At 49.0% G+C, this 26,720-nt stretch overlaps 1 protein-coding gene across 1 annotated transcript in view; it reads right to left on the bottom strand.

Annotated features, from left to right (window-relative positions):
• The window catches only part of LOC119453932 (beta-hexosaminidase subunit alpha-like), a 186,884-nt gene that overhangs the window by 15,019 nt on the left and 145,145 nt on the right, over window positions 1-26,720 (bottom strand). Inside the window, exons 11-12 of the mRNA XM_037715968.2 lie at window positions 16,140-16,230; window positions 12,514-12,618 (exon numbers count right to left, since the gene is read on the bottom strand). Of these exons, the coding sequence (XP_037571896.1) occupies window positions 12,514-12,618; window positions 16,140-16,230 (196 nt within the window). The remainder of the gene's footprint in view (window positions 1-12,513; window positions 12,619-16,139; window positions 16,231-26,720) is intronic.

The following is a 26,720-nucleotide window of genomic DNA, read 5'->3' on the forward strand; positions in this document are numbered from 1 at the left end:
CTGTAAACGGCATCCATGAGACCATGCAATGTAGACAAAATTTCATACGTTAATTTATATATTACGTGAGTTTCTTACATTATTTGCACGGGTTTTGCTAAAGTCTTACTCAAACATTAGTGGTCTATTTGAGAGTCCCGTATAATATATCAATTTAGTCCTTTCTAGGTGTGCTATTAAGTGCAATTTACAGAATTGTGATATCATTTTTCATTGCTTAATTACAAAGTAGTAAACTTGATAGGGTCGTTCGGAACATTTTGATTTTTGTCAATTTTTATTAAAAAATTCACAACCTAAATAAAAAATTTGCAACCAATAGTCACTACGTTTTAACTTTTTCTTTTAAATGCAACAAACCTGGTAAATTTGATGCAGTGGTTGCCGAGAAAAACGATTTCTCCTTTCTCATCTATTTAGATAGGAGGCCCCGAGGTAGAGCTTCTTCTTGAGCTTATCTTTGAGAGAAAATATTGCCCCCATGACATAAAATTTTATGAAAGAAACTATTTGTCAGGAGCAACACCTTAACAACATTGGTGTACAACTGCGACAGTTCGAGTTGCGCAGACATGACAGGCTTCACTTTGGAAGATGCCAGAATGAAAGGATTCCGGAAAACCAATGCAAATAAGGAACTTTGGTATTTTTCTCCAAAGTCCTTGTACATCCTTATGAAGCCCTGATATCTCGACATATGAGAAAAAATACATAATTCGCTTCATAGTTCTTCCTGGCTACGTGAACACCCGTCTTGGTTCTCCTTCATTGATTGCATAATGCTTCAGTTCATTAAGGCTTGAATTGGGGCTAGTTGAAAAAAAATGTGGTTGATCCCTCTTATATAGGAATCGGTATAGAACACGAAAGTGAAACGTGTCTTCACAGAAGTAGTGTAATGTTTATTGCACATTGATATATAATGTCTATTGGTGTTTTGTGGCTAAAGCGCCCTTAGGCGTTGATGCACCCACGCTGACGCCTGGTGGCACGTCTCCTCCATCACGACTACCAACGTCGATGACCATGAGCAACCGTCGTGCATATGGAAGCTGCACTACGCTGCACACGCTAGCACAACGCGAAAGACGAAGCACGTAACTGACACACTAATACAACGCGCAAGACAAAGCACGTAACTGAATCGTCACCGAGTCAAATCAGCGCGTACAGCGCGTCGTAATTGCAGCCTCCGCGATCAACTTCAGAAACATTTTCAGAGCTAATTGCGGAGGCCACGCTCCGCTGTGCTGAGTACGGTGAACGCCACCTAGGTGGCGTTGGTAGTGCTTCTTGATGCCAGCGTCCCTTCGAATGCTGGCATCGAGGCGTCGTAGTACTGAGACCACCGAAGCGTTCACTGTCGGTGCGCGTTAAGGCCGGAATACATGGAGCGAATAACCGGCGTCCGAGCGAAGAACTTCGTCGGGCGGCGAACGTCCGACGGCCGGCGTCAAGAAATTTGCCGTCCGCAGCCGATCTGCCTGTCCAAACATTTTCGTCGGGCGAACGCCGCCGCCGGAAGCGTCTAGCGCGCAGCGGTGGACGACAGCCAATCAGGAGGCACTAGTTCCGGTCGCAATGCATGCTGGTGTTTCGCGCGCGCGCGCCTTTTCGCGTCGTCTGCAATCGCGTTGGTGTTGCCGTGTCTGCATGTCTCTGCACCGATTGAGTAGTTCCTAGTATGATCTCTCAGGAATCGCGTTGTATTTGTACATCCCATATCCGCTGATCTGCGAGGAAACAGACAAGCAGTGCAAGCTCTCTACAACAACCTTCAACAGAAATCTTCTGATCTCAGAGGCCACATGCTGTCGTCATGCCTATCTCCCGACTTCCCCGATAGATGGCGTTGGCATCGGATATTTCTTTCGCTAGGCTTAGACGCGTTCGAAACGAGAAGCGATCTCGAAAACTACTCAAGGTTATCCATAATACTCTGTCGTCGAAGCGGCCTGAGACTAAGCGAAAGCCGTTTACGCAGTCATTTGCTTCCAACTAAGTGAATTCTACAAGGACAACGCCAAATTCAGTTCGAAGCGGGCGGCCGGGACCGCCGCCAACACGGCGGCCAACGCGCGGCGGCGTTCGCCGCATGTATTGCAACACAGCAAACATCCTGCGTCGTGTCGCCGCGTCGTTACTTGACGCGTGAAGTTCGTCGAGAAAGTTCGCTCCATGTATCCCGGGCTTTAGTGTCATAATGCAGTACTTCTCTTTTCTGCTCATAGGCGGCGGCACCGCCCCGAGCAAGAGCGCGGGTACACGGAGGAGTGTTAGATATATAAGGCGCGTCTGTGTAGCTCTCTGCGAATGCGTTTGTGGCGCAATGGGTTAAACGCTCGGCGATCTATCGTCGCGGACCGAGAGGTCGTGGGTTCGATTCCCAAATTTTGCATGTTTGTGGAACTTTTTCTTCTGGTTTCTTTCTTTGTATTATGTTCTATGACGTATTTCCGTGACGGAAATACGTCATAGAACATAATACGTATTCACTGACGTATTTCCGTGACGGAAATACGTCAGTGAAGTCTTGGTGGACCCCGGAATAAAACACTTTCGTGTTAATAGCGGAATTAGAATAGAGCAATACGGAGAGAAAAAGAACAAGCATTTATTTTCGAAACCCATGTCCGGATGGAGCTCACGGGTAAGACAGACTCAAAACGTAACGACGTGCACAGACGAGAAAGCGCTAACACCGTAGCGCCTGTCCACGCTTGTCTGTGCTCGTTTTTATGTTGTGTGTCTTAGCGCTGTATTCTAGTTGCAGCATAGTAAATAGGTGGCCTACTTGGTGCGACGTTTTATGCAAAGGGGTGCGGTAAGTTGGTACGGAAAATCAGTAGAACTCGAACACAGCGTCTGTGCTGGGGTGTTATGGAAGATGCGGCGTGTTTCTCGCTAGCCTTAGTTTGCTCGACAGCAAACAGTCAACGAAGATAGTGCAGAACGCACGAGAGCTGCAGACAATAAAATATCGAGATAAAGCCACGTAGGTCAACTGCAGCGCACCCTGCCAACACCACCTAGATAGCACAAGGCCTACAGACTACGATCCATGACGTCATGCTACCTGACCCGACTGCCATAGAATCTAATGGAGATGCTCACGAGTAAGCAACAGTGACTTGGACGTCACCGCTTTCGGGCCAAGTAGCATGCCGTCATAGATCGGAGTGTGTAGGCCTTGTGCTATCTAGGTGGTGTTATCCTGCGCACACCACTTCCTCGTTTCAAACACAGAAGACTGGGCAATGTCACGCGTCAGCGCCATTTGCTGTTATCAACACAATATCACCATCATAACCATCAGCCCATTTTTATGTCCACTGCAGGACGAAGGCCTCTTCCAGCAATCTCCAATTGCCTGTATCTTCGACTAGCTGATTCCAACTTGCGCGTGCACGTTTCCTTAGTACATCAACCCGCCTAATTTTGGCACGTAAAACCCCAGAAAGAAGAAGAGCCCGCCTAATTTACCGCCGTCCTCGATAGCGCTTCCCTTTCATTGGCACTGATTCTGTAAGTCTAATGGTCCACTGGTTATCGACTCTACGAATTCTACCCAGCTCAATTTATTTCTCTTAATTTTAACTAGAATATCGGCTACCCCCGTTTGCTCTCTGACCCACACCACTCTCTGCCCCTCTCTAAACGTTACGCCTAACATTTTTAGTTGCGTCGCTCTTTGTGCAGTCCTAAACTTGTTCTCGAGTTTCTTCTTTAAACTACAAATTTCGCCTTTCTTTGTTAACACCGGTAGAATGCAATGATTGTACACTTTTCTTTTCAGCGACAGTGGTAAGCTCCCAGTAAGGATTTGGTAATGCTTGTCGTATACACTCCAACCCATTTTTATTCTTCTGTAAATTTCCGTCTCACAGTCAGGATCCCCTGTGAGTAATATACCCAAACGTACTCCTGTACAAACTCTAGAGGCTGACTGGCGATTATGAATTCATTTTTTTGCCAGGCTGTTCAACATTACCTTTATCTTCTTCATATTAATCTTGAACTCTACTCTTCCGTTTTTCAGTAAAGGTCGTGAATCATTTGTTGCAATTCATTTCCCGTGTTACTCAACAAGACAACGTCATCTGAACACCGAAGGTTGCTCAGACATTTGCGGTTGATATTCACTGCTGAGCCTTCCCAGTCTAATAGCTTCAAAACTTCTAAGCATGCAGTGAATATCATTACAGAGATTGTGTCGCCTTGCCTGACGCATTTCTTGATAGTTAATTTTCTCCTTATCTTGTGGAGAACCAAGACAGCTGTGGAACCTTATAGATATTTCCGAAGACATTTACGTATGCCTCCTTTGTCTCTTAGTTACGCCATTGTGCCATGATTGCTCATATCTTTACTTAATCAAATCCCTTTTTCATATTCTATGAAAGCCATCTAGAGAGGTTGACTGCACTCAGCAGATTTATCAATAACCTGATTGATGACGTGGATGTGATCCATTCTAAAATATCCCTTCCTGTAGCCACCCTGTTCTCTAGTTTGACTGAAGTCAAGTGTTGCCTTAATTCTATTAAAAGTGGTGAATGTCTTGGTGAATGTCTTATACAAATACTGAATGCAAGCTAATAAGCTATACGTTTTAATTATTTAACGTCTCCCTTCTTAAGCATTCATGTAACAATGGTATTTTTTGAGTTCTCTGGTACACTTGAAGTCGTGATGCATTGCGTATTAAAGGACGCAGACTGTTCAAGCATAATGTCTTCTGCATCCTTGATTAAATTGACTGCTATTCCATCATTTACTGCTGCTTTCCCCTGGGACATGTCTTGCTAGGCCCTTCTAACTTCATCGCCAGTTATTTAATGATCATATGTAGCCTGTTCATCACTACTTCAAATGAAAGTAGCTTGGCTGGTCCGGGTACTATACAGGTCAGTATAGAATTTTTCTGATGCTTTTACAATATCATCGAAATCGCTGATGACATTACCCTGGTTATCGATCAGTGCACACATTTTTCCTTGTCCCATGCCCAGTTTTCTCCTCACTAATATCATGCTGTGGCCAGTTTTCACAGCTTCCTCGATCTCTCCCACGTTAAAATTTTGAATATCTGTTACTTTCATATTCTTTATCTGTATTGAATGTTAAGCGAATTCTATATGACCTCCTGAGTGACACACTTTCAGGCTTTGTCCTTTCTTTATTAGGTCATTTTTTACTTAGGAGAGCTTACCTATTGGTTGCGTTGGTGCCTTACCTCCCACTTCGATTGCTGCTTCTGAGATCTGCCTAGTTACGGTTTCATTCATTACCTCTATGTTATCTTCAGTTTCTTTTTCTAAAGCTGCATATTTGTATGGGAGCACTAGCCAGAATGTGTCTGCTTTTACTTTTAGTGCGTCTAGGTTGACCTGTTTCTTCTTGACTAATTTTATTCTTTCTCTATTCAAATTGAGAAAAATCCTAGACCTCATTAACCTATGGTCACTGCACTTTACCCTACTTAACACTTCTACATCCTGCACTATGCTCGGATCGACAGAGAGTATGAAATCTACTTCATTCCTTGTTTCTTCATTAGAGCTTTTCCAGGTCCACTTCCTGTTACTGCACTTCCTGAAAAAGGTATTCATTATTTGGAGTATAATCCTTTCCGCGAATTCTACCATCATCTCTCATCTAGTGTCCTTAGAATCGATGCCGTAGTTGCCAATTGCTTACTCACCAGCCTCCTTTCTTACCCACTTTTGCAGTGAAGTCGCCCGTGACTACAGTATACTGAGTTTGCCCCTTTCTCATTGCTAATTCAACATCTTCATAAAACTGTTATATTTATTCATCATCGTGACAGAAGGTTGGGGAGTAGGCTTGTGCTACCTTCAGTCTATGCCTCCTACTCAGCTTCATTACTACGACTGCTACCCTCTTATTAATACTGTAGATTTCTTCAATGTTGCCTGCTATGTACTTGTGAATTAGAAATCCTACCCCCTATTTCCTCTCATCTGGAAGACCTCTGCAGCAGAGGCCGTGACCGTTAGCACTGTATATGACTTACCAATTCTTCTAACATCGCTAAGGCCAATAATATCCCAGGCAATGCCGGATAATTCCTACAAAACCCCTGCTAGGCTAGCCTTACTGGAGAGGGTTCGCAGGTTAAATGTTACCAGGTTTAGTCTTCGTGTCGGCCTGTCCGGATCCACAGATTCTTAGCACATTCGGCCACGTCACAGGCTTCACCACTGCTTTAGTCAGGTGCTCCGCAGCCACTGGGGGCTAAGGGCCATGTGGTAATTGCAAGAGTCGTGAGGGAGGTAGTGGCCGAATACTGCACCAGGGAAGCCAGTTCCGGTTCTGGTGATGAAGTGTCATTGTTGAAGCTTAGTGGGCCTTCTTGATTTGGTTGCACCTGCACTAGTATAGCCCCACTGGCTCCCGGCAATTTTTGCCGGCGCCAGGCCGCACTGTAGGCCTGAAAATGTAGTGGACTGGACGGAGGGTTGAAACTTACAACGTTAAGATTAGAAGCCCGGTGTTCTACCCCTCCTCCACGCCACCACCACAGCAACATCATAACCAACACCGTCACCAACGTAATATCATTATTTCGCAGTACCGTGACTGTCCCGCTATATTGCGACGTAGCGTTAACACGACCTTTAATGCGCCGCGAAGACGTGGCGGACCGATCACACTCAAGGCACAGATCAGTCTCAAGATGAGTCCCCACAAGCGATGAAGACGAAGAAGCCGATATGATGATGAACATGTGCAGCCGACGAAGAAGTGACTGGGAAATGCCCACAATAATTTCCCCCGCGTGCGAGCGGCCAGCCTGGCCGCAACTTAAAGGGACGGCGAACGCCTTGTGAAAGACTTCATGCGGGGGGACGTGGACAATCTCGGCAGCGCGACAGCGGCGGTCAGTGGGAACCACAATAGGTTGGACGAGATAATTAACGGGAGAAGTCTGCTCCAAGACTCTGTATGGGCCTATGAACCGAAACTGAAACTTGTCGCACAAGCCAGGAGTGCGAACCGGTGTCCGGAGTAGCACTTCATCGCCCGGGCAGAAGAACACTGCGCGATGGGATGCGTCATAGAGGTCCTTGCGGTCCTGTTGCCGTGCTTCAGTGTTGATGCGGGCGAGCTGGCGACAGTGGAGGAGGCGTGATATATATTGTTCACAAGAGGATGTAGCTGGAGTGACAGGGGCGGAGAAGAAGGAGACGTCAAGAAAATAAGAGGGCGAACGGCCATAGACGAGGTAGAATGGCGAGTAACCAGTTGTGCGTTGTACGGCGGTATTGTACGCAAAAGTCACGAATGGCAAAATTGCGTCCCAGTTTGTGTGGTCTGGTTGAATATACATGGCTATCATGTCGGAGAGCGTGCGATGAAAGCGCTCAGTTAGTCCGTTGGTTTGAGGGTGGTAACTCGAGGTTGTCTTGTGGGTGGTGCCGGAGGCTCGGAGCAATTCGGCTACAATTTGTGAAAGGAATGCCTTCCCACGGTCGCTCAGGATGACACGAGGAGCACCGTGACGCAGGATTAATGCTTGAAGTATAAATGCAGCCACTTCAGAAGCCGACGCCGAAGTCACGCAAGCTGTTTCGGCGTAACGTGTCAAGTGGTCGACGGCTGTCACTATCCATCGATTGCCGGTGAGAGTCGTGGGAAGGGGACCATACAGATCAATACCAACGACTTCGAATGGTGCCGATGGACACGGGACTGGTTGGAGCTCTCCGCTTTGACCTGATGTTGGTAGCTTTCGGAGCTGGCAAATGGCGCAGGAAGCGACGTACCGCGCTACACTAGTGGATAAGCCAGGCCAGTAGAAGCGACCTTTGATGCGGTAGTATGTTTTCTGAAAACCAAGATGACCAGCAGTCATGTCGTCGTGATAGGCCTTAAGAACATGAGGACGAAGAGAGCGAGGCAGAACAGGCACCCAGCGTTGACCATCAGGGTGATAGATATGGCGGTACAGGGCGCAGTTGTCGAGCTTGAATTGCGTTAGCTGTCGACGAAGGCGAGCGTTGGGCGGGCGCGAAGTTCCCTGAATGCGGTCTATGATGCGTCGACAGTAGGGGTCAGCGAGTTGGTGAGATATGAGCGATCCATGGTCATCAGAAGGAATCTGGTCAATAGCGGTTAAGGACAACACATGCGGGGAAGGACGGTCCGAAAGCTTGTCGCGGAAGGCAGGAGCGGAATCATGGCATGGCGTCGTAGGAAGCGGGCAGCGAGAAAGCGCGTCGGCGTCCTGATGCTTTTTACCACACTTGTAGATAATAGTGAAGTCGTATTCTTGCAGACGGATAATCCAGCGACCAAGGCGTCCGGTCAAGTTCTTGAGCGTTGAAAGCCAACATAAGGCATGGTGGTCCGTAACGATGGTAAAATGGCGGCCGTGAAGATACGGTCGAAATTTCTGTACGGACCAGACGACAGCGAGGCACTTCTGCTCAGTGATGGTATAATTCTTCTCGGTGTTCGTCAGTACGCGGCTTGCGTAAGCGACGACCCTCTCACGTGAAGACTCATCTCGCTGTAGGAGAATACCACCGATGCCATGACCGCTAGCGTCTGTATGCAGGAGGGTGGGTGCGGTTTCATCGAAATGGCGAAGTACTGGTTCAGATGTGAGGGCGTTTTTCAGATGGGTAAACGCTGTTTCGCATTCGGGAGACCACTCAAAGGCAACGCCAGAACCGAGTAATTTGTGCAACGGTGCAGCTATTGAGGCGAAGTCACGTATAAAGCGGCGAAAATAAGAAGCGAGGCCAAGGAAACTGCGCAAATCTTTGGCCCTTTCGGGGCGAGGGAAGTGAAGAACCGCTGAAACCTTATCGGGATCTGGACGAATGCCGTCCTTGCTCACAATGTGACCCAAGACATTAATTGTCTTGCTGGAAAAACGGCACTTTTTCGCGTTCAGCTGTAGGCCAGCGTTGGCAAGGCACGTGAGAACTTCGGCCAGGCGTTGCAGGTGTTGAGAGAAGGTGGAAGAGAAAACAACGATGTCGTCCAGATAGCACAGGCAAGTCTTCCACTTCAGGCCACGCAGAATGGTGTCAATCATGCGTTCGAATGTTGCGGGTGCATTGCAGAGTCCGAATGGCATTACATTGAACTCGTATAGCCCATCTGGTGTTGAAAACGCTGTTTTTTCTTTATCGTCCTCATGCATAGGTATTTGCCAGTAGCCCGAACGCAAATCAAGACTCGAGAAGTACTCGGCATTCTGCAGTGAATCCAAGGCATCGTCTATGCGAGGCATAGGGTATACATCCTTACGCGTGATCTTATTGAGCGCCCGGTAATCGACGCAAAACCGCACAGAGCCGTCTTTTTTCCGAACTAGAACGACCGGGGATGACCAAGGACTAGCAGAGGGGCGTATTATCTTCCGTTGCAGCATGTCGTCGACGTTTTCTTCAATGACTTTCCGCTCGGCAAGAGAGACGCGATATGGTCGACGGCGAACAATGGACCCGCCATCTGTCTCTATCCGATGCGTGATGACGGAAGTCTGTCCTAATGAAGAGGCATGCGCGTCAAGCGAAGCTTCATACTTTTTCAGTAAAGCAAGCAACTGTTGTGACTGTGAAGGGGTCAGGTCGGAACTGATGGCAGCTTCAAGGGCAGAGAAAGATGCGGAACGCCCAACAGAAGGAGCTTCAGAGGAAGCCGCTTCAACAGAAACAACAGAGAGATTCTCGGATTTAGTGACGCAAGCCAACGTAGTGCCCTTAGGGATCAGAAGTTTTTCGGATGTCGGGTTGGTAGCGCAGACGAATGCGGAGCCATTGTCAAACCGGACCAGCCCTGACGCAAAGACTATCCCTCTTATGAAACAGTTCGCAGATGGTTGTACGAATACGTCACCATGTTCAATGACATCCGACGCGATTGCAACAATTCTCTGATGGCAAGGAAGTAGCTCGGTGTCTTCTGTAGCAAGCAAGCGAAGCGGTGAGTCATCTGTATGAAGTGAATGGGCGGTGTCGGTCATGTGGAGAACACGTTTCCGACAGCAGATGGAAGCTGACGCCGTAGAAAGAAAATCCCATCCTAATATCAGCTGCTGGGTACACGAACTTAGCACTGCGAATTGTATATAATGCAGAATTCCATCAATGTAGACACGAACAGTGCACATGGCGGCAGGTCGAATGGCGTGCCCTTGAGCAGCAGCGTAGGTCCATCATAAGGAGTGGTGACTTTCCTGAGGCGCGAACACAAATCACGGTGGATAATTGACAAACTAGCACCAGTGTCTATTAAAGCTTCCACGTGCACTCCTTCAACGAAAACAGATAGCATATTATGCGGACGCGCTGGAGGAATTTCTGTCCTGTCGAGCAATGCAGCTTTTCCTCCAATAGCTGCATAATTTAGTTTTCCGGGCGACGATCGGTGAATGGAGAAGCTGGTCGAAGTGGCGACGTAGAGCGACGAAGGGGTGACGGCGAGCGGCGTCTGGCCGGACGGTAGCTAGAAGCCGTCGCGGAGGTTGCAGGTGGCGATGGAGAGCGGTCGGAACGCGGAGCATAAGGACGGCGTTGGAAAGAGGCTCCAGCAGAAAAGTCGTCCCGTTCGTAGGTGTCAAATCCGCGACGCTCGTCTCGCTGCCGCTTGTGACAGAAACGTGCGATGTGGACACGATATCCACAGTAGTAACATATAGGTCGGGTTGGACGCCATGGTGGAAAGTAAGGTTGCTGAGGTGTGCTGGTAGACTTCGAAGCCAAGTGCGTCTGCGTTGGTTTAGGAGGCATCGATGGCACGAGGGCTGGGGTAACTGCGGCTACCTGCGCGTACGTTGGTGGCGGCCTAGGGACTAGAGGGTCCGTATACGCAGTACCCGCCATAGACGCCAACTCCTCCTTGACAACGTCACGCAAAGTGGAATTGGGGGCGTGGGCAGGAATGGGACCTGCCGAGAAGCCAAGAGACTGCAGCTCTTCTCGAATGATTGCGCGGACCATTGCGCGCAACGAGGGATCTGCGGTAGGGTTGTTGTCAGGGGTGTCCGGGGGTTGCAATCGGACAGATTCGAGTTCGTCGAGGCGCTGGCACGTAGCTACAATGTCAGCGACGGTAGCCGGGTCCTTGATGGCCAACGCATTGAAGGCGAGAGGCCCAATGCCTTTGAGTATGTGGCGTACTCTGTCTGATTCGGCCATGGAAGCGTTGACGCGCCGACAGAGAGCGAGGACATCCTCTATATACGAGGTATAAGACTCGCCGAGTTGTTGTTTGCGAGTGTCGAGTGCCTTCTTCGCGATGGCGGAACGAACAGCCGGAGTACCAAAAACTTGTCGGAGCTGCTGTTTGAATCTACTCCAGTCGGTGAGGTCGATCTCGTGGTTGAAAAACCAACTCTTCGCTACGCCCGTGAGATAGAAGGAGACATGGCGTAGCTTCGTCACCTCGTCCCAGTGGTTAGCAGAACTCACCCGGTCGTAGTTGTCAAGCCAATCCTCCACATCTTCACCACGAAAGCCAGCAAACAGATGGGGGTCGCGCTGGGGCCCACTGACGATCCAAGATGGAGAGGCTGCGGCAGGTGGAGCCGAGATTGTAGATGTAGAAGCGCCAGAGTGCTCGTCCTGCGGCATGTTGGCGGACAGCTGGCACAAACGGCGACCTGAGCGAAGCTCCAGGAGGTAGAGCGGGCGAGCAGAGGACGGGGGACCGAGGAGCAACCTCCACCACTTGCGACGTAGCGTTAACACGACCTTTAATGCGCCGCGAAGACGTGGCGGACCGATCACACTCAAGGCACAGATCAGTCTCAAGATGAGTCCCCACAAGCGATGAAGACGAAGAAGCCGATATGATGATGAACATGTGCAGCCGACGAAGAAGTGACTGGGAAATGCCCATTATATATATATATATATATATATATATATATATATGTATATAAATATATATATGTATATATATATATATATATATAGGCCACGCAAATTTGGAGCGGTTCATGGTCGTATTTCCTCTTTCAGACATAACCTGTCTGTCCACCTTAGAATCGGATCAGTGCAGGCCATTGTGTTCCTTCGCGGTACACAGCAAAATGTAATAAATTGCAAAATAATTTAAAGTACATTCAGTGCGCATGTTGCACATTTTGAAATGCTTATCAACTACAAAGAAGTGCCTAATCAAACTACAACAGAAAACATTTTTTATTTACCTTCCCTGCATAGGTACCGCACTGGGTGAAACGGTAAACAAACGAAAGAAGGCAGTGCTGGTTCGACCACGTGACTTATTTTCCAGCCAGCAATGAGGTAACGCATGATAACAAAAGAGTGCATCTAGATAAGCCAATGAACCTAGAGGCGTGTCGACGGCTGACTTGATACCATTAGCTCATTCATCTGAGAACATTGCCAGACCTGGCGGAAATCCCGAGCTTTGCCAAACTCGAGCATTCTGCATAGCCCTGCTGTTTCTGCTACCTTCCCGTACCAGTTTATTGATCCCTTTCCCCAATATTCTTACGTGTCGTACCTCCTCATCCTACAGCGATGCTCTTCAAGCCTGGGCGCCGCCTCTTCCACGCTGTTCACCGTGGCTGGACTCCACAGCCGTTCGGCTGCCGCCGATGCGCGGGGCCTGCGCGAGAATGAAAGCGAGGAATTTAGGGTAAATGAAGGAAAATACGAAGCGAAGAGAAAGGTTGCACCTGTTTCCTTTTCATGCGGTACCTAGCTGCGGCCGTTAGTTCAAAAGGGAAGAGATAATATGGTACAGCGATTGTTTTTTGTCTGCTGCTATATTCGTGGCAATACCATGTTTCAGGGGACCTGTGAAAAAATCTGCGTTCTCTCCGCATTACCTATTCCTTTCTTTTTTCCGTTTCTGCCAATACTATGGAAGTCTGGCTCGAACAGACTTCGAACGTCGAATATTTGCTATTTTCCATTCTGTAGAATGAAATGACGGATCCGCCTTTGTCGATAGATGCTGCATTGCAGTTATGTTCGTTATCACAGACGAAACTACAGCACCTGGGACCAGATAGTGGTCCAAAGGGCTGAAAACAAACGGGTTTATCTGGAAGTGTACATAACGGCTTACATTGCCACACCGGCATGGTAAGGCCACACAGTTGGGCACACAGGCACATACGAGCAAGCCTTGGTGTGCCACGAAGGCTTGCCTGCACACAACGAAAGGAGCGCTCCTTAAGGGGGCGCTAGCGACTTGCCGGCACAGTGCACACTTTTATGGACCTTTTAAGTTTCGACCTGAAGCCTACTTTTGTGTCCTGGGATGGCGGTCTTGATGTCCAAAGGTCGGACACGTGGAAAAGGAATGCCTCGGCAATGTATCTTCAAACGAATAGCTTTATGGGCACCCATTGTCGTGGTGGTCGGTTATGTCCCTACATTCACTGCCGCTACAAACGCGCCGGTGCTAAGGGTAAGTAATCTCGCGCAACCGAGTAGCGGGGCGCGTACGTCCGCGAACGGCATCTGTTTAGCCCACAGAGACGCACGTGCTGTCGCAGCGGCATATTTTGGCCCTGCGAAGGTTTACCCTGCGAAGAGTGCTCTGGATGGACAGCTGTCTTCTGCGACTACCCTCCCCACTGTAGTAGTGGTGCAGAGTGCTCCGGTGGCAAGATAGGATAGCAGTCGATTTGCACGGCAGTGTTCTCACCGCGGCATACAGCCGTTATTGCAAATCGGCGTATGTGTACATTATTATTTACATTATATACATTATGTATATTAGTGCTATTGGTGTGCTGGTTAACGGCTCAGTTCTCCACGGAATTTCAAAATTACACAAGAAACACTCCGTAAAATTGCTGCAGTACCCACCTCCTGATGCATATCGGCGTTAATAAGATTAGCATCAAAGTTATGTAGCAATAAACCATATGGCCAAATTCTTTACTTCTGCGTAGCCGCCTTCTTCAAATTTATTTCACCGACATCTTCCTCCCTTCTTTGCAGCTAAACCCTCCTCGCTCAATTCGTGTTCCGGTACCAATCATTTCAATTGACTTCCTCAATAGGCTGCTCTTGATGCAGACTTTCTAATGTCTGTGTAGGTGACTTCCTCGATTTCCTGTTGCCGACTGCCCTTCTTGCTTCTTGTTCTGCTTACCTATATACCCAGGGGCACACACCCGTTCTGGAGGATTGTTCAAGAACGTACACATACATACAACGTCAACATGCCCACTTGCTCGACCCTATGCCCCTAGTTAGCGTGAAAGAGGCTAGAAACACACAACACAACAAAAAGTGCGTGAAATTCCCAAACAATGCGAATTGCATTAATAGCCTCTCGGCGCTAAAAATACGCTTTCCAGTGGCGCTTATTCCTTTAATAAGGCGAACAGCATTTGTCTAGAGAAGGATTCACCTATTCGCGAGCTCTGATAGCCATCGCCGATAGTTTCTGAATGCTTATAGCAATCAGCATTATTTGGGAAAATCAAGCACTTTCATGTGACTATCTGCTATTCTGCCTACCTAATAGGTTTTGCGCTAACTAGAGGCACTGACACGGTGGCTGGTCACTGGGCACAGTATCGGGACGATGGGCTCGTTATCGAAAAGAATGTTTTACCAACAATCCCAAGCAGCCACCCTTCTGCTGTTCTGAGGGTACAGAGTTAAAACCAACTACGGGACCAACTTGGGTCATGAATTATGAAGGTAGAAACATGCATCATCCCCGGACGGTAGTGAGGAAATACTGAAATCATTACATTAGAAAATGAATGGGTACTGTCATATTTGCGATGATCAATACTAACGCTGCGTATTCATGGGCCGGCATAACATAAAACTATTCCAATGTGTCTTTATTTCAAATTCACCGCTGGCAGTCCGTGATAGGCTAAAATGGCTCGGGCGCTGCCCATACGGGTGGGGGCCACGAGCATATGGGCAGCACCTTGGCCATTTTGATCTATCACGGAGAGTTAAAGGGGGATCTGGAATAAAGACACATTGGAATAGTCTCGCTGCTATTATTGTCCCGAACACAAATTGCTTGCTAGAGTTTTTTGCAAGGAGGAACTATACATTTTATTTAGTCGCAATTTGTATTGAACACACACACCCGACATCGGGGAACAATCTCCGCTACTAACGATTGTCCTATTGGGTTCCATGTTCTAATTTCTCCTTCACGGTGTGGCTATCCTCTTTTGCAGGCTCGTAATTGTTGCTCGCCCTTCTCCTGTGGAGAAGAGGTGTAGACTGTGGCCCTTCTGGTCATGGTTGTCGCTTTTCCTCTCAATTTCCCTTCGTGTTAACTATATGTCTGTGTCTACATGTGTATATAAATGTTATACAATATGTTTTATTTTACTCTTGTCCCGTTTTACTAAACTTACGTGTGCGTTAATCCAGTACAGACTTTGCGCATAAAGCAATACTTTCAAACTGGGATGTTAGTTACTAGTTAATATTTATCTAAGATCATAGTAGACAATACTCGGAGTTGCTTGAGACGACAGTGTACAATATCACTTCAAGTGAAGCGCAAAAAAAAAGGAAACGGACTGATATATAAGCTCGCGCCCTGTTTCACATAAATCACTTCTTAAAGTTTGCGCATATGCTCTACCCTCCAGTCTGCACTGATTTTTCGTCCTTCCCTTGCAGTATGTCATACGCAAAGGGCCGAATTTCTACCCTTCTGAACAATAATGAATATGTTGCATTCTCGTAATGCAAACGCGGATTTTCTTTCAGGCTTGCCCCGACTTAGCTGCAACACCCTCTATCAAAATACCACTGTTAATATGTTGTTAACATGGCTAGGAAGCAGACTATATTTCTTTGCATCGATAATACTACAAAGAATCCTACAATCTGCGCTTGTGTATATTGAATTTGCGTGTGTACACTTTACACCCTCCCCCGTTTGGTAATATACAAGATACGAAACAAAACAAAGGACGAAAGACTAAAGAATACAGCCGGCCTCAAGGATGCTAATTTAGGGTCAGACCAAGCTAATCAATATAAGCGATGGCTCATGGACACTGCACTACACAGTGGATGTCGAAGTACCTTTATAAAACAGACGTCAATACTACAGTATAATTTCAGTTTTTTATGCCTTACAGGAAATAACGCAAAAAGAGAAAAAAGAAAGCAGATCACCATGCCCTGCTGATGATGTTAGTGGCGTCTATGTATTCCGACCAGAGGCAAACTTCACCGCCAATGACCAGAGTCTTTTGTTGGGGACTCCCTGCGTACATAAACAAAGTGGCATCTGTTAGCACGACGCAAGCAGAAGCTTGGCACGGCTTGAAAGGTTAAAATACGACCATTAATATTTCTTTACAACAAAACGTTCGCTTTGCAAAGCTGCGTTTATCAGAATTATACTGGTCAAGCGTAATCTTCTGTTTCGCTTTCGCCACTAAACCAAACCTACCGCAAACACGTTTATTTGCGCAATTGTGCAGGATTGGCCACGAGATCGAGCAAAGTCACCACCTCGCGGGCACTGGCTGAACCACGGATAATAGACAGTTTTAGTTTAGCGTGGTTACCGGAATAGCGGGATCGAAATGCGCATGCACAGAACGCTAAACGAGCCATACCGTTTACCGTGCGCACGCTATTTCTCAGAGTTAACGTTACCGTGTCAGCGTGTTTACGTAGTGGACGTAAAACATGGCGGCGGTCCCGGCCACCTGCTTCGAACTGAATTTGGAGTTTATCTTAAATAATTCACTTCGTTGGTAGCAAATGACTGCGTAAATTGCTTTCGCTTACCTTCAGGCAGGATCGACAATGTGTTTTTATGGATAATTTAGCCGAGTTTTCGAGATCGCTTCTCGTTTCGAACGCGCCTCAGCCTAACGAAAGAAATTTTCTCCGAGATGTGAGCGCCACCTGTCGATAAAGTCGGGAGATAGGCGCGACGACGGCATATGGCCTCTGAGATGGGAGGATTTCGGAGGCTATGTTAGACAGCTTGTACTGCTTGTCTGTTTCGTTGCAGATCGACGGAGATGTGAAGTAAAAACGCAACGCGCTCCTGGCTTCCATTGCGCTGCTTATCGCACTTTCCGGACGCACACACACATAACTTAGGTGTCCTATGTAGGCGAAATTCAAAGTGTAATCCCGCACGTAAACTACGCTATCACGCTATACTAAAACTCTCTTTATGCAAAGTTCGTTTGCGGAACGATAACGCTATTTCCCGTGACCCCGCTATTACGCTAACGCTAAACTAAAACTGTCTATTGTATATTGCTGCTGCGTGGTGTGCTACACCCTACGTTGTTTACGTGTGCGCGTACGGCGTGCACTTCTGTAAATACTACTTCTTGCGTGGTGTAGCACAATTGTAAAAGCTTGTCTGCACTTTTTGAAAATGTACAGAAGCATTTGGCCTTGCGCAGTTGTCTTTAGGCCGGTAGTGAGATCCATGGCCAGCCATGGCGAGCGTGCGATGTGTGACCATCGCACCCGCCGTTCGCCACAATGATACAAATTTTATTTTCACTTTGTGTTGCCAGTAGACCACAGAAAGCGCTTTCCCTCGTTTAAAAAGAAGATGTTGCAGTGATATGCGAAGGCTTCGCTTTAGCGACTTGTCGCGTTATGTTGATCACTTCGCGATGTCTGTGATACCTCGCCACATGAACGAGGTGGCGTGAATATCCCTCAGCAGTTATAAAAACGGAATTGTTAGCAAGCACTCATTATCGCATCATATATTTTATATTACCATAACTAAATCATTGTAACTGCGTTAATGACGTACCTGTCGCTAAGTGGTTACGCTGCCACCTTTAATATGCGTGGTTGGGATGCCACGAAGGGCAGCTTCTCGCTCGCAGTCAGCCTTCGTGGGTTGACTTGTTGCTACAGAAGGAGAACTAAAATAGGCTGTTGCTTGAGGATCGTGTGTGACAGCAGTCTCTAGACGCAGGACGTCATAACACTGACATGAAAGGCGGTTACCAGAATTTTATTTCACTCTATAGCGTGGAATTCCTAGTTGGGCAGAAAACAGCGGTCATTATTAGCTAAAGTCTGGGGTTCCACAGGGATCAGTATTGGGGCCCCTATTGTTCTTGATTTACATCAATGATATTTCCAGTGTTCTTGAATCACCTGTTAAAACAAAATGTTTTGGCAACGATTGCTTAATTTATAAAAAAAAACATCAAAGGAAAATTAACCGATGCCTCCAAGGTTTGTATGACTGGTGGATAAAAAGGGAAATGGAAATAAATTACTCGAAATCAACGTTTGCTCATATAACAAGAAAGAAAACCGAGTTTTCCTTTGACTATAAAATTGGTGACAACCCTCTGTTGAATCTACGTAGCTTTAGATATTTAGGGGTGACCATTCATCTTGATCTGTACTGGCGCCTCCAGGTGGAGGAGGTCTGCTCTAGGGCTTACCGAAAAGTGTGCTTTTTGAGAAAACAAGCTGCACCGTGCACCAAAAAGCATGAAGTTAATGGCGTACAAAGCATTTGTTCGCCCAGGATTGGAGTACGCCTCCTCCGTTTGGAGCCCTCATCAACTGTACCTGCGAGATAAACTCGAAAACATTCAGAGAACCGCTGTGCGTTTTGTTTGTTTGCGTTATCGGAGAACCAATTCTGTAACAGACATGTTGAATTGTTGCGACCTGGAACTGCTAGAAACCCGACGATAAAAATAACAAATGAAATTGTTTTTACAGATAACCATAAATCAAATAAAAATAAACAATGAAACGTACATTCGTTCCCCTCTAAAACACAGTGCGCGTTTAAACCACAGTGCCAGTATACAGCCTTATAAAACACGCCTTGATGGTTTTCAACACTCGTTCTATCCCCCATGTATTAGCATATGGAATGGCCTTCCGGACTGCACTATAACAGTACAAAATGTTAGAGTTTTATACTTGTAAAGAAAATTACGAAAGAACGTTCGTCACACTTGTTTGTCGTGCCGCGCGATGAGGAAAAAGGACGCAGGACGCAGGCCAGTCTGACTCGAGATGCAAACTCAAACAACATTTATAACAAAAGCCAAACTACATCGGGACAGAACGCTACGGCAGATGACAAACATAATGAGCTAGAAGAACTAAGGCTGATGGGAGTCCAAAAAAAAAACAGTTCGAAAGATGTAGCAGCTCACAGTACGTGGACAGGAGACGAGAGGTTGCCGGTGTTATGATCGGCTTGGAACTCTACACCTCTCAAATGTGGGAAACAAGCCCGAGCGCCTTTCCCGTGACGAGATAATCCTCTTTCATCGCCGAGACAGCGTCACACCTCTACCACCTGAGTAGACGCAAAGGGCGAGCTACCAAAGAAGTGGACCCGAGGGGGAGGAGGTCGTCAACTTGACCACCCGACAGAGGACTGCTGGCGCTGAGCCGTGCTCCCTCAAGGGCTGCAGAAGATAGCGCCAACATTTCCCTTTCCACACGAACCACTTACTACTACAGAGGACTGACACTTCCACAAGTTCCCCGAAGGAAACATCGGCAGGTTATGATCTTCCTGGAAACTGTACCTCTCAAATGTGGGAAGCAAGCTCGAGCGCTTTTCCCGTGATGAGATAATCCCCTTCATCCCCGAGAAAGCGTCTCACCTCTACGACCTGAGCAGACGAAAACGGCGAGCTACCAAGAAGGAGGACCCGAGGGAGAGGAGGTCGTCAACTTGACCACCGGAGAGAGGACTGACACTTCCACAAGTTCCCCGAAGGAGACATCGGCTAATCGGCTACCAAAATACCACGAGGGGTTATTTAAGGCCGTCCTGGCCCCAGTGTTAATCAGAACCGCTCGAGCCTCGGATATAGTCAAAACCATGTACCAATGAAGTGAATACAATCTTTTCTATTTTTCATCATCACGATGCCCGCCTTCATCGCCGTCTCCTGATTCCTGCGGTGACGACCCACCTCACCCGGTCGAGATTATATCACCGGAGTGAGGGGTGATGACGTAACGACGTCGGACACGCCTTGATGTTGGACGGAGAGGAGAAGATGGCTCTTGACGAACCGGAGACGACCGCTCAGCAGTCAGCCTGCATCCGAGCTGCAGTGCACGTTGCAGGAACGGTCAGCCTGCCAAGCGGACAACTTGCGCTCGAGCCGCAGTGCTCGGCGCATATGCGGCCATTAGCCAGGCCATGAACGGTGCTCCGCTGAACAGCAGGAGACGCCTTGCCCGCGATCCGCAATGCTCGCGGCAAGTGGTAGCACAGCAGGCCACGCACCGAGCTGCAGTACTCGTGCTGGCGAACGCCTTGGCCAAGGGCAGCGGTCGGGCGGCAGCTACCTAGAAACGGCTCGGTCCTCCCCGCCCCCAGCACAGGTAGCTCCGGAACCGATGCAAGTGGCGCCGGCGGACCCGACACCCTCTAGCTCCGACTTGCGTTTCACCGCCCTCGAAAACGCCCTTGCCGAGTTGACGACTCAGATATCAAATTTTGGCCAAATCCAAGACAGCCTTCTCAAGGCAGTCACAGCCACGGTTACGGCCGCCGTGACGACCAACATTAAGACATGGCTAGAGTCAAACCCCCGGCTTCTACGCCGAACGGGACGCCTCAAAGACGCGAGCCGCCCATCAAAATTCACCCGACCCATCGATCTAGCCGAACTCTCGGAGGAGCCGGAATCGCTCCCGCTGCAGGTGACGGAACCTGGTCCGGCTCTCCAAGGCAATCTCCCTTCAAATCAACATGGCTGCGCCCCCTCCCAACCAAGCCCCCTAGAGGGCGGCGCCCCCCGCAAAGACAGCAAGCTCTCTCTCTTGTACGGTGGAATTGTCGGGGTTTCAAAGACAGGACGAAACGCGCCCACTTAAGGGCGTACATTGACAATCTCGAACACCCCGCCGCAGTCCTTGCGTTGCAAGAAACCCGAGCTGCGGTTAAGCTCTCGGGCTTTAACGCTTTTCAGCGAGACCCGTCCACCTGTCTCCTAGTCAATAAAGGCTACACAGCGCAAGGGGTAGATCTCGACCTAAATCTGGAATATTCGTACGTGATGGTCTCTGTCCTTCCCCTGCGGCGAACAGATAGTCCCGTACACGTACTTAATATATACTGCCCCCCGAAACTAAAAAAACGTCACTTTTTCTAACATCTTTAGCGCAGCGCTAAGGATCGCGGGTCGCGATCCCCTGATGATAGTGGGCGATTTTAACGCCCCCTGTCCCATGTGGGGCTATCGCAAGGAAGAGCCGCGTGGTCGTAAGTTGGCGGGACTTATATCTACGCTGGGCATCACTCATCTAACCGACCCGGTCCACCCAACACGTGTAGGGAATTCCGTCACTCGGGACACCTGCCCCGACCTTACCCTCACGAAACACATCCGACACGCAGACTGGATCAACACCGAGGACACCCTCGGTAGCGACCACTGCATACTGAACACTGTCATTTACACTCGACCCTTACATCGCCCCTTTGCACAAGCCAAACTTCCCGACTGGAATGCTTTCCGCCAGGCCTTCCCCGTAACCTCTCTCTTGGAACAAGACTACTCCACTTGGGCACACGGACTCGTGCAAACACTCCGTTCACACGAAAAGCAGATACAGCTGACGGAACGTGCACCGGACGTGGATAACCACCTGGTGCACTTCTGGGAAGCTCGCCGCAGCCTAACCAAACGATGGCGGCGGCAGAAACACAATCGTAAACTCCGCGCTCGCATCTCTGACCTTACTCAGCAAGCAGCCGAGTACGCTGCCCAGCCCGCAGACACTAACTGGGTAGATAGATGTAACAGCGCAGCAAGACAGATGTCGAGCCGCAACACATGGCGGCTCTTAAGGAGTCTCATAGACCCTACACAAACACGATCGGAAACCCAGAAACACCTCACTCACGCACTACACAACTTTCAAGGAAACACGGAGCAGCTAGCGAACGCTTTGCGCTCACAATACCTCAATCAGGATCGAGACCCGCGAGGGATGCATTATTCGTATGCAGGCTGCGATAATCCGGACATGGATCAGCCTTTCCAGCTTCACGACCTTCGCGCGGCTCTTGCACAAATGCGCAGGGGGATGGCGCCTGGGAGAGATAAGGTAACAGTCAAACTATTGGCAAACCTTTCAGATCGGGCATACGGAACCCTACTCGAATACATCAACGCCATTTGGACCGGGGACACTTCTTTGCCAGCCGATTGGACGACATCATTGGTAACCTTCATCCCGAAGGCGGAGAAATCGGTAAACATAGACAACCTCCGGCCCATTTCCCTCACTTCATGTATAGGGGAACTCGTGGAAACGATGGTCCGTGACCGCCTCTCGGAATATCTCGAGAGCAAGAACACCTTCGCCGACACCATGTTCGGTTTCCGACCTCAAAAGTCGGCACAAGACATCCTTTTACAGCTTCATCACGAGATCCTCGAACCCACCGAACACCCACATAACGACAAGATAGTCCTGGCACTCGATCTCAAGGGTGCCTGTGATAATGTTAAGCACGCCGTCATACTAAATCATCTTAGCGAGACCAACTGCGGCGCTCGTACGTTCAACTATATCAAACATTTCTTAACGGACCGCTTGGCCTTTATACGCCTACAAGAGACCGAGTACGGCCCGTTTGAGATGGGAACACGGGGCACACCACAAGGCGCTGTGTTGTCCCCGCTTCTCTTTAACATTGCCATGACACACCTCCCGGCACAGTTGGCGGGTGTCGATGGCGTTCAGCATGCGCTGTACGCCGACGACATCACCATCTGGGCCACTACGGGAAACATAGGAGTGATGGAGGAATGCCTGCAAGCAGCGGCGAGCATAGTAGACCACTATGCCACGTAGTACTGCGGCCTCAAATGCTCCCCGTCCAAGTCTCAATTTGTGCATATTCGACCTTCCCCGAAATGCAAAATCTCAGTTCAGCTTGCTCTCGCCAGTGGCCCCATCCGGGGAGGGAAGGAGATTCGAATACTCGGTCTCTTCATTAATCAACATCGCAAGGCAGACACAACTCTTGCCAAACTCCGCGAGGTCGGCGACCAGGTGGGCCGGATGGTTCGCCGCGTTTCCAACAAGCGAGGAGGGTTGTGAAGTAAGGATGCGGTGCGGCTCGCACATGCCTTCGTAACTAGTAGAGTACTGTACTCGACTCCATACCTACGCTTACGGAAACATGACGAAGATTGCTTGGAGGTTGTACTCCGCAAAATGCTCAAGAGAGCCCTCGACCTCCTGATCTCCACTTCCAGCGCGCGTCTTCTCGCGTTGGGGGTGGTGAACACCTATCGGGAACTTCGCGAGGCGCATCTTGTTAACCATACACGCGTCTCGCCCAGACCGTGTCCGGTCGCCGCCTCTTGGACCGGTTACATATTAAACACGACCACCATACGATGGAAAGGGTTCGAGTGCCCGAACTGTGGAGACGCGCCCTCTACGTTCGACCCCTTCCAACTAAGATGAACAAGGAGGACCATAATGGCCGGCGCCAGGCGCGGGCGGATGCCCTGCACCGCCACTATGGCTTTAAGAAACAAGTATTCTACGTCGATATTGCAGGCCCAAACCACACCAGGGGGGGATGGTACACGGCTGCAATCACACACGAGGAAAGACAAGTGGACGGCCTCTAGTTCAAAGCACCCAGCTCAACGCACGCGGAGGAGGTGGCGATCGCCCTCGCAGCCTCCGATCCCGACTCTAAATTCATCCTCACAGACTCCCGCGGAGCCTGCCGTAACTTTCAATGCGGATGGATCACTACTCTCGCTGACAAAATTCTTCGCCGCAGTATTCGCGACTGCGACCCAACTCATCGCTCAATCATATGGGTCCCCGGCCACCAAGGCATGCCAGGTAACGAAGCCGCCCATGAGGCAGCCCGCGCACTCACTTACCGGGCACCAGGCATCACTTGGGAGGACCTTGACCCAGATCACAGCCCTCTTCATTCTTTTAAAGATATTACTGAGCACTATCGTGCCGAACACCGGCGTTACCCGGTTCCTATGAAGGGGCTGGGTAAAGCTGGCGAACGAACTCTCCTTAGGCTCTTTACAAACACTCTGCTGTGCCCGGCGGTTCTCAAGCACTTTAATCCCTCTTTTGACGGCCGCTGCTCATTCTGTGAGGAGGTGGCCGACACCTTCCACATGGTTTGGGCATGCCGGCAAAATCCTTCTCTCCCCCCCCCCCCCCCCCATCACCCCTTCCCCTACCCGAGAGGACTGGGAGGCGGCCCTGCTCGGCTGCCAGGAACTATCGGCCCAACAAGCCCTAGTTCGGCGGACCTGGGCAGCGGTCAAGCCCAACGGGGTCCCGGAATGAGGGACTCCGCCCAGTATTGCAAGGGGCACGACCCACTAGAGGCCTCTCCCCCAGCACCTCTCTGTATAGATAGACCAATAAATGCTTTTCACCACCACCAGGGACGGCCGCGTTCCTTGGGGGCCTTGATTGTCGGCGTCCGACACGTAGGCCTGCTGTCTTGCGTCTCCCGCTGACTAGGCGCGTGTCTCGCCACGAAGCATTTCATCACGCGCTCGCCATAAGTGGCCCAATCGTGGCACGACGCATCTTCGGAATACCACTGGGCCATCGCAGATTTGGCGGGATCACTCCAATGCGTGGTCCACTCGCGAAAGAACGCGCGCACACTTCGTCGTCGTCGGCGTCGTTTTCTTTCATTCATCACAATACTCAACTAGAATAGGTGACCCGTAAAATAGCGAGGGATTGTGGGATGCGCTGTCTGCTAGCTGCTTCCGGTTCGAGTCAGCGCAGCCGCCGCCACCGCTTCGCCGTTGAATTACATTGATGCGCTTGCAGTTCGTTCTTCTTTCTGGAGTTTTACGTGATAAAACCAGTTCTGATTATGAGGCACGCCGTAGTAGAGGGCTCCGGATTAATTTTAACCACCTGGGGTTCTTTAACATGCACTACAACGCAAGCACACGGGCGTTTTCGCATTTCTCCTTCATCGAAATGCGGCCCCCGCGGCCGGGATTCGATCCCGCGAGCTCGTGCTCAGCAGCGCAAACCCCAACCACAGGCACGCTTCGCCACGCGTCGGCACGCGCCAATGCGTCAAATGTCACTTCCGCTTGCAGTCCAGCTTTGTCCCATTCGAAGATTAGCCGGTTGCAGGTGCCTAGCAAAAGCATCGTCGGCTGTTCAGCCGTTGCATGGCTGCTCAAATTCAAGCGTTAAAGGTGAACGCATGTAACTACTGCCTTGCAGCAACCCTTGCTGAGTCAGCTGTGCACAAGCATCAGAGGAATGGCTGCCACTTCCAAAACTGTATCAAGGCAGAGACCATCCATGAACAAAAAGAAAATGAACGTACAGTGCCACTTATAAGGCGGCGATTAGCTGTGTAAGGGCCGACACGGAATGATTCCCCAAGGATATTTCTTTCTCTAACATTGACTCAGGCAACCAGAACTATGTCAGTACTCGCATGCACATATATAGAGGAATAAGTAAACGAGGTTTTACGGCGCGAACTTAAGCGGGACACAGCGAGATACATACATAATACGCATAACCAATTAGCCCTCCTTAGCTCCTTCAGCACAGATACAGATAATGCGCAGCCGTAATATGACGGTGATACGGCCATTGTTGATAAAAAAGCGAGAACGTCTAACTACGTGCCACTTCAAATGAACCTAGAGTTTCGACCAAAAAATGCCGTTGACAGCGCGCAAAGTTATCATTTATAGCGCTAGCTGCGCCGTTATACCGACGATATCGGTTTCCAGCTACGATCACAGAACAGCATGCACCACTGTAGCGATCGCCTCAGCACCCGATTTTCTAAGTAATGCTTCTATACGCTTGATAAATTATCGGATAACGATAACTTTTTCACCGGTCTGACTGACCCGCAGGCAGAGCAGTTAGTGACGGTGCGTCCAAGCAATGGCAAATGTCGTAGAGCTAAACCTGGCAGAAACAAAAAAGGCAGCCGAAACGAGAACCAGAGTTCGTCTATGAATAAAAGCGTATCCTTGCCTTTCTTGGCTCGTCATCGTCGCGCCCAGAGTGAACTGAAACCTAGAAATCAGCTACATGAATGGTACGATATTGCTGTTCGACAAACCGGACGGCAAGCTTCGCATGACTGACAGTTGAAACCGCGTAGAAAAACACGTACGACGGGCATACCGCGATGCCGCCGCGTCGTCCGTCGAACCGGAAGCTGTGAGCAGACGGCGCGCCCCACAATTTCCTGCGATTGCTTGTTTTACGGGTCATCTATTGTATTACAGGCAACGGGATACTTAAGAATTCCCCATGCTTTCTGTTATTTGTTGCATTTCTAACAGTCCTTACACGTGTATACTTTGCTCATTTTCCCTGTAATGTGTGTTTGACAATGCTTTATGCTGTTGTATTGCCGGTGATGATATTTATATTTATATTTATGTTTTCTTTGACAATGCCTCTCATGTAAGGGCCTTCAAATGAGAGCTACAGTATTCCTAAATAAATAAATATTCTATTAATATCAGCCTCTGAAATAATTACCGCGTGTAACAATGCAAGGGAAGCTTTGTGCATAAATTACGGTTTTATTGTTACGGCCATAAATGTATTCTTGGTTGAAGCAACCTGGCGATTATGCTAAAGCGCTATCACTCACAGTGGACTAACTTGTTTAATTGAACTCATTACTTCTTTACGCGTCGCCGCGATATATAAAAAAATAGGCCGGTATGTGTGCCTACAACTGCCGAT

The sequence above is a fragment of the Dermacentor silvarum genome, chromosome 5 (assembly GCF_013339745.2).
Source record: "Dermacentor silvarum isolate Dsil-2018 chromosome 5, BIME_Dsil_1.4, whole genome shotgun sequence".
In the NCBI taxonomy this organism is placed as follows: domain Eukaryota; kingdom Metazoa; phylum Arthropoda; class Arachnida; order Ixodida; family Ixodidae; genus Dermacentor; species Dermacentor silvarum.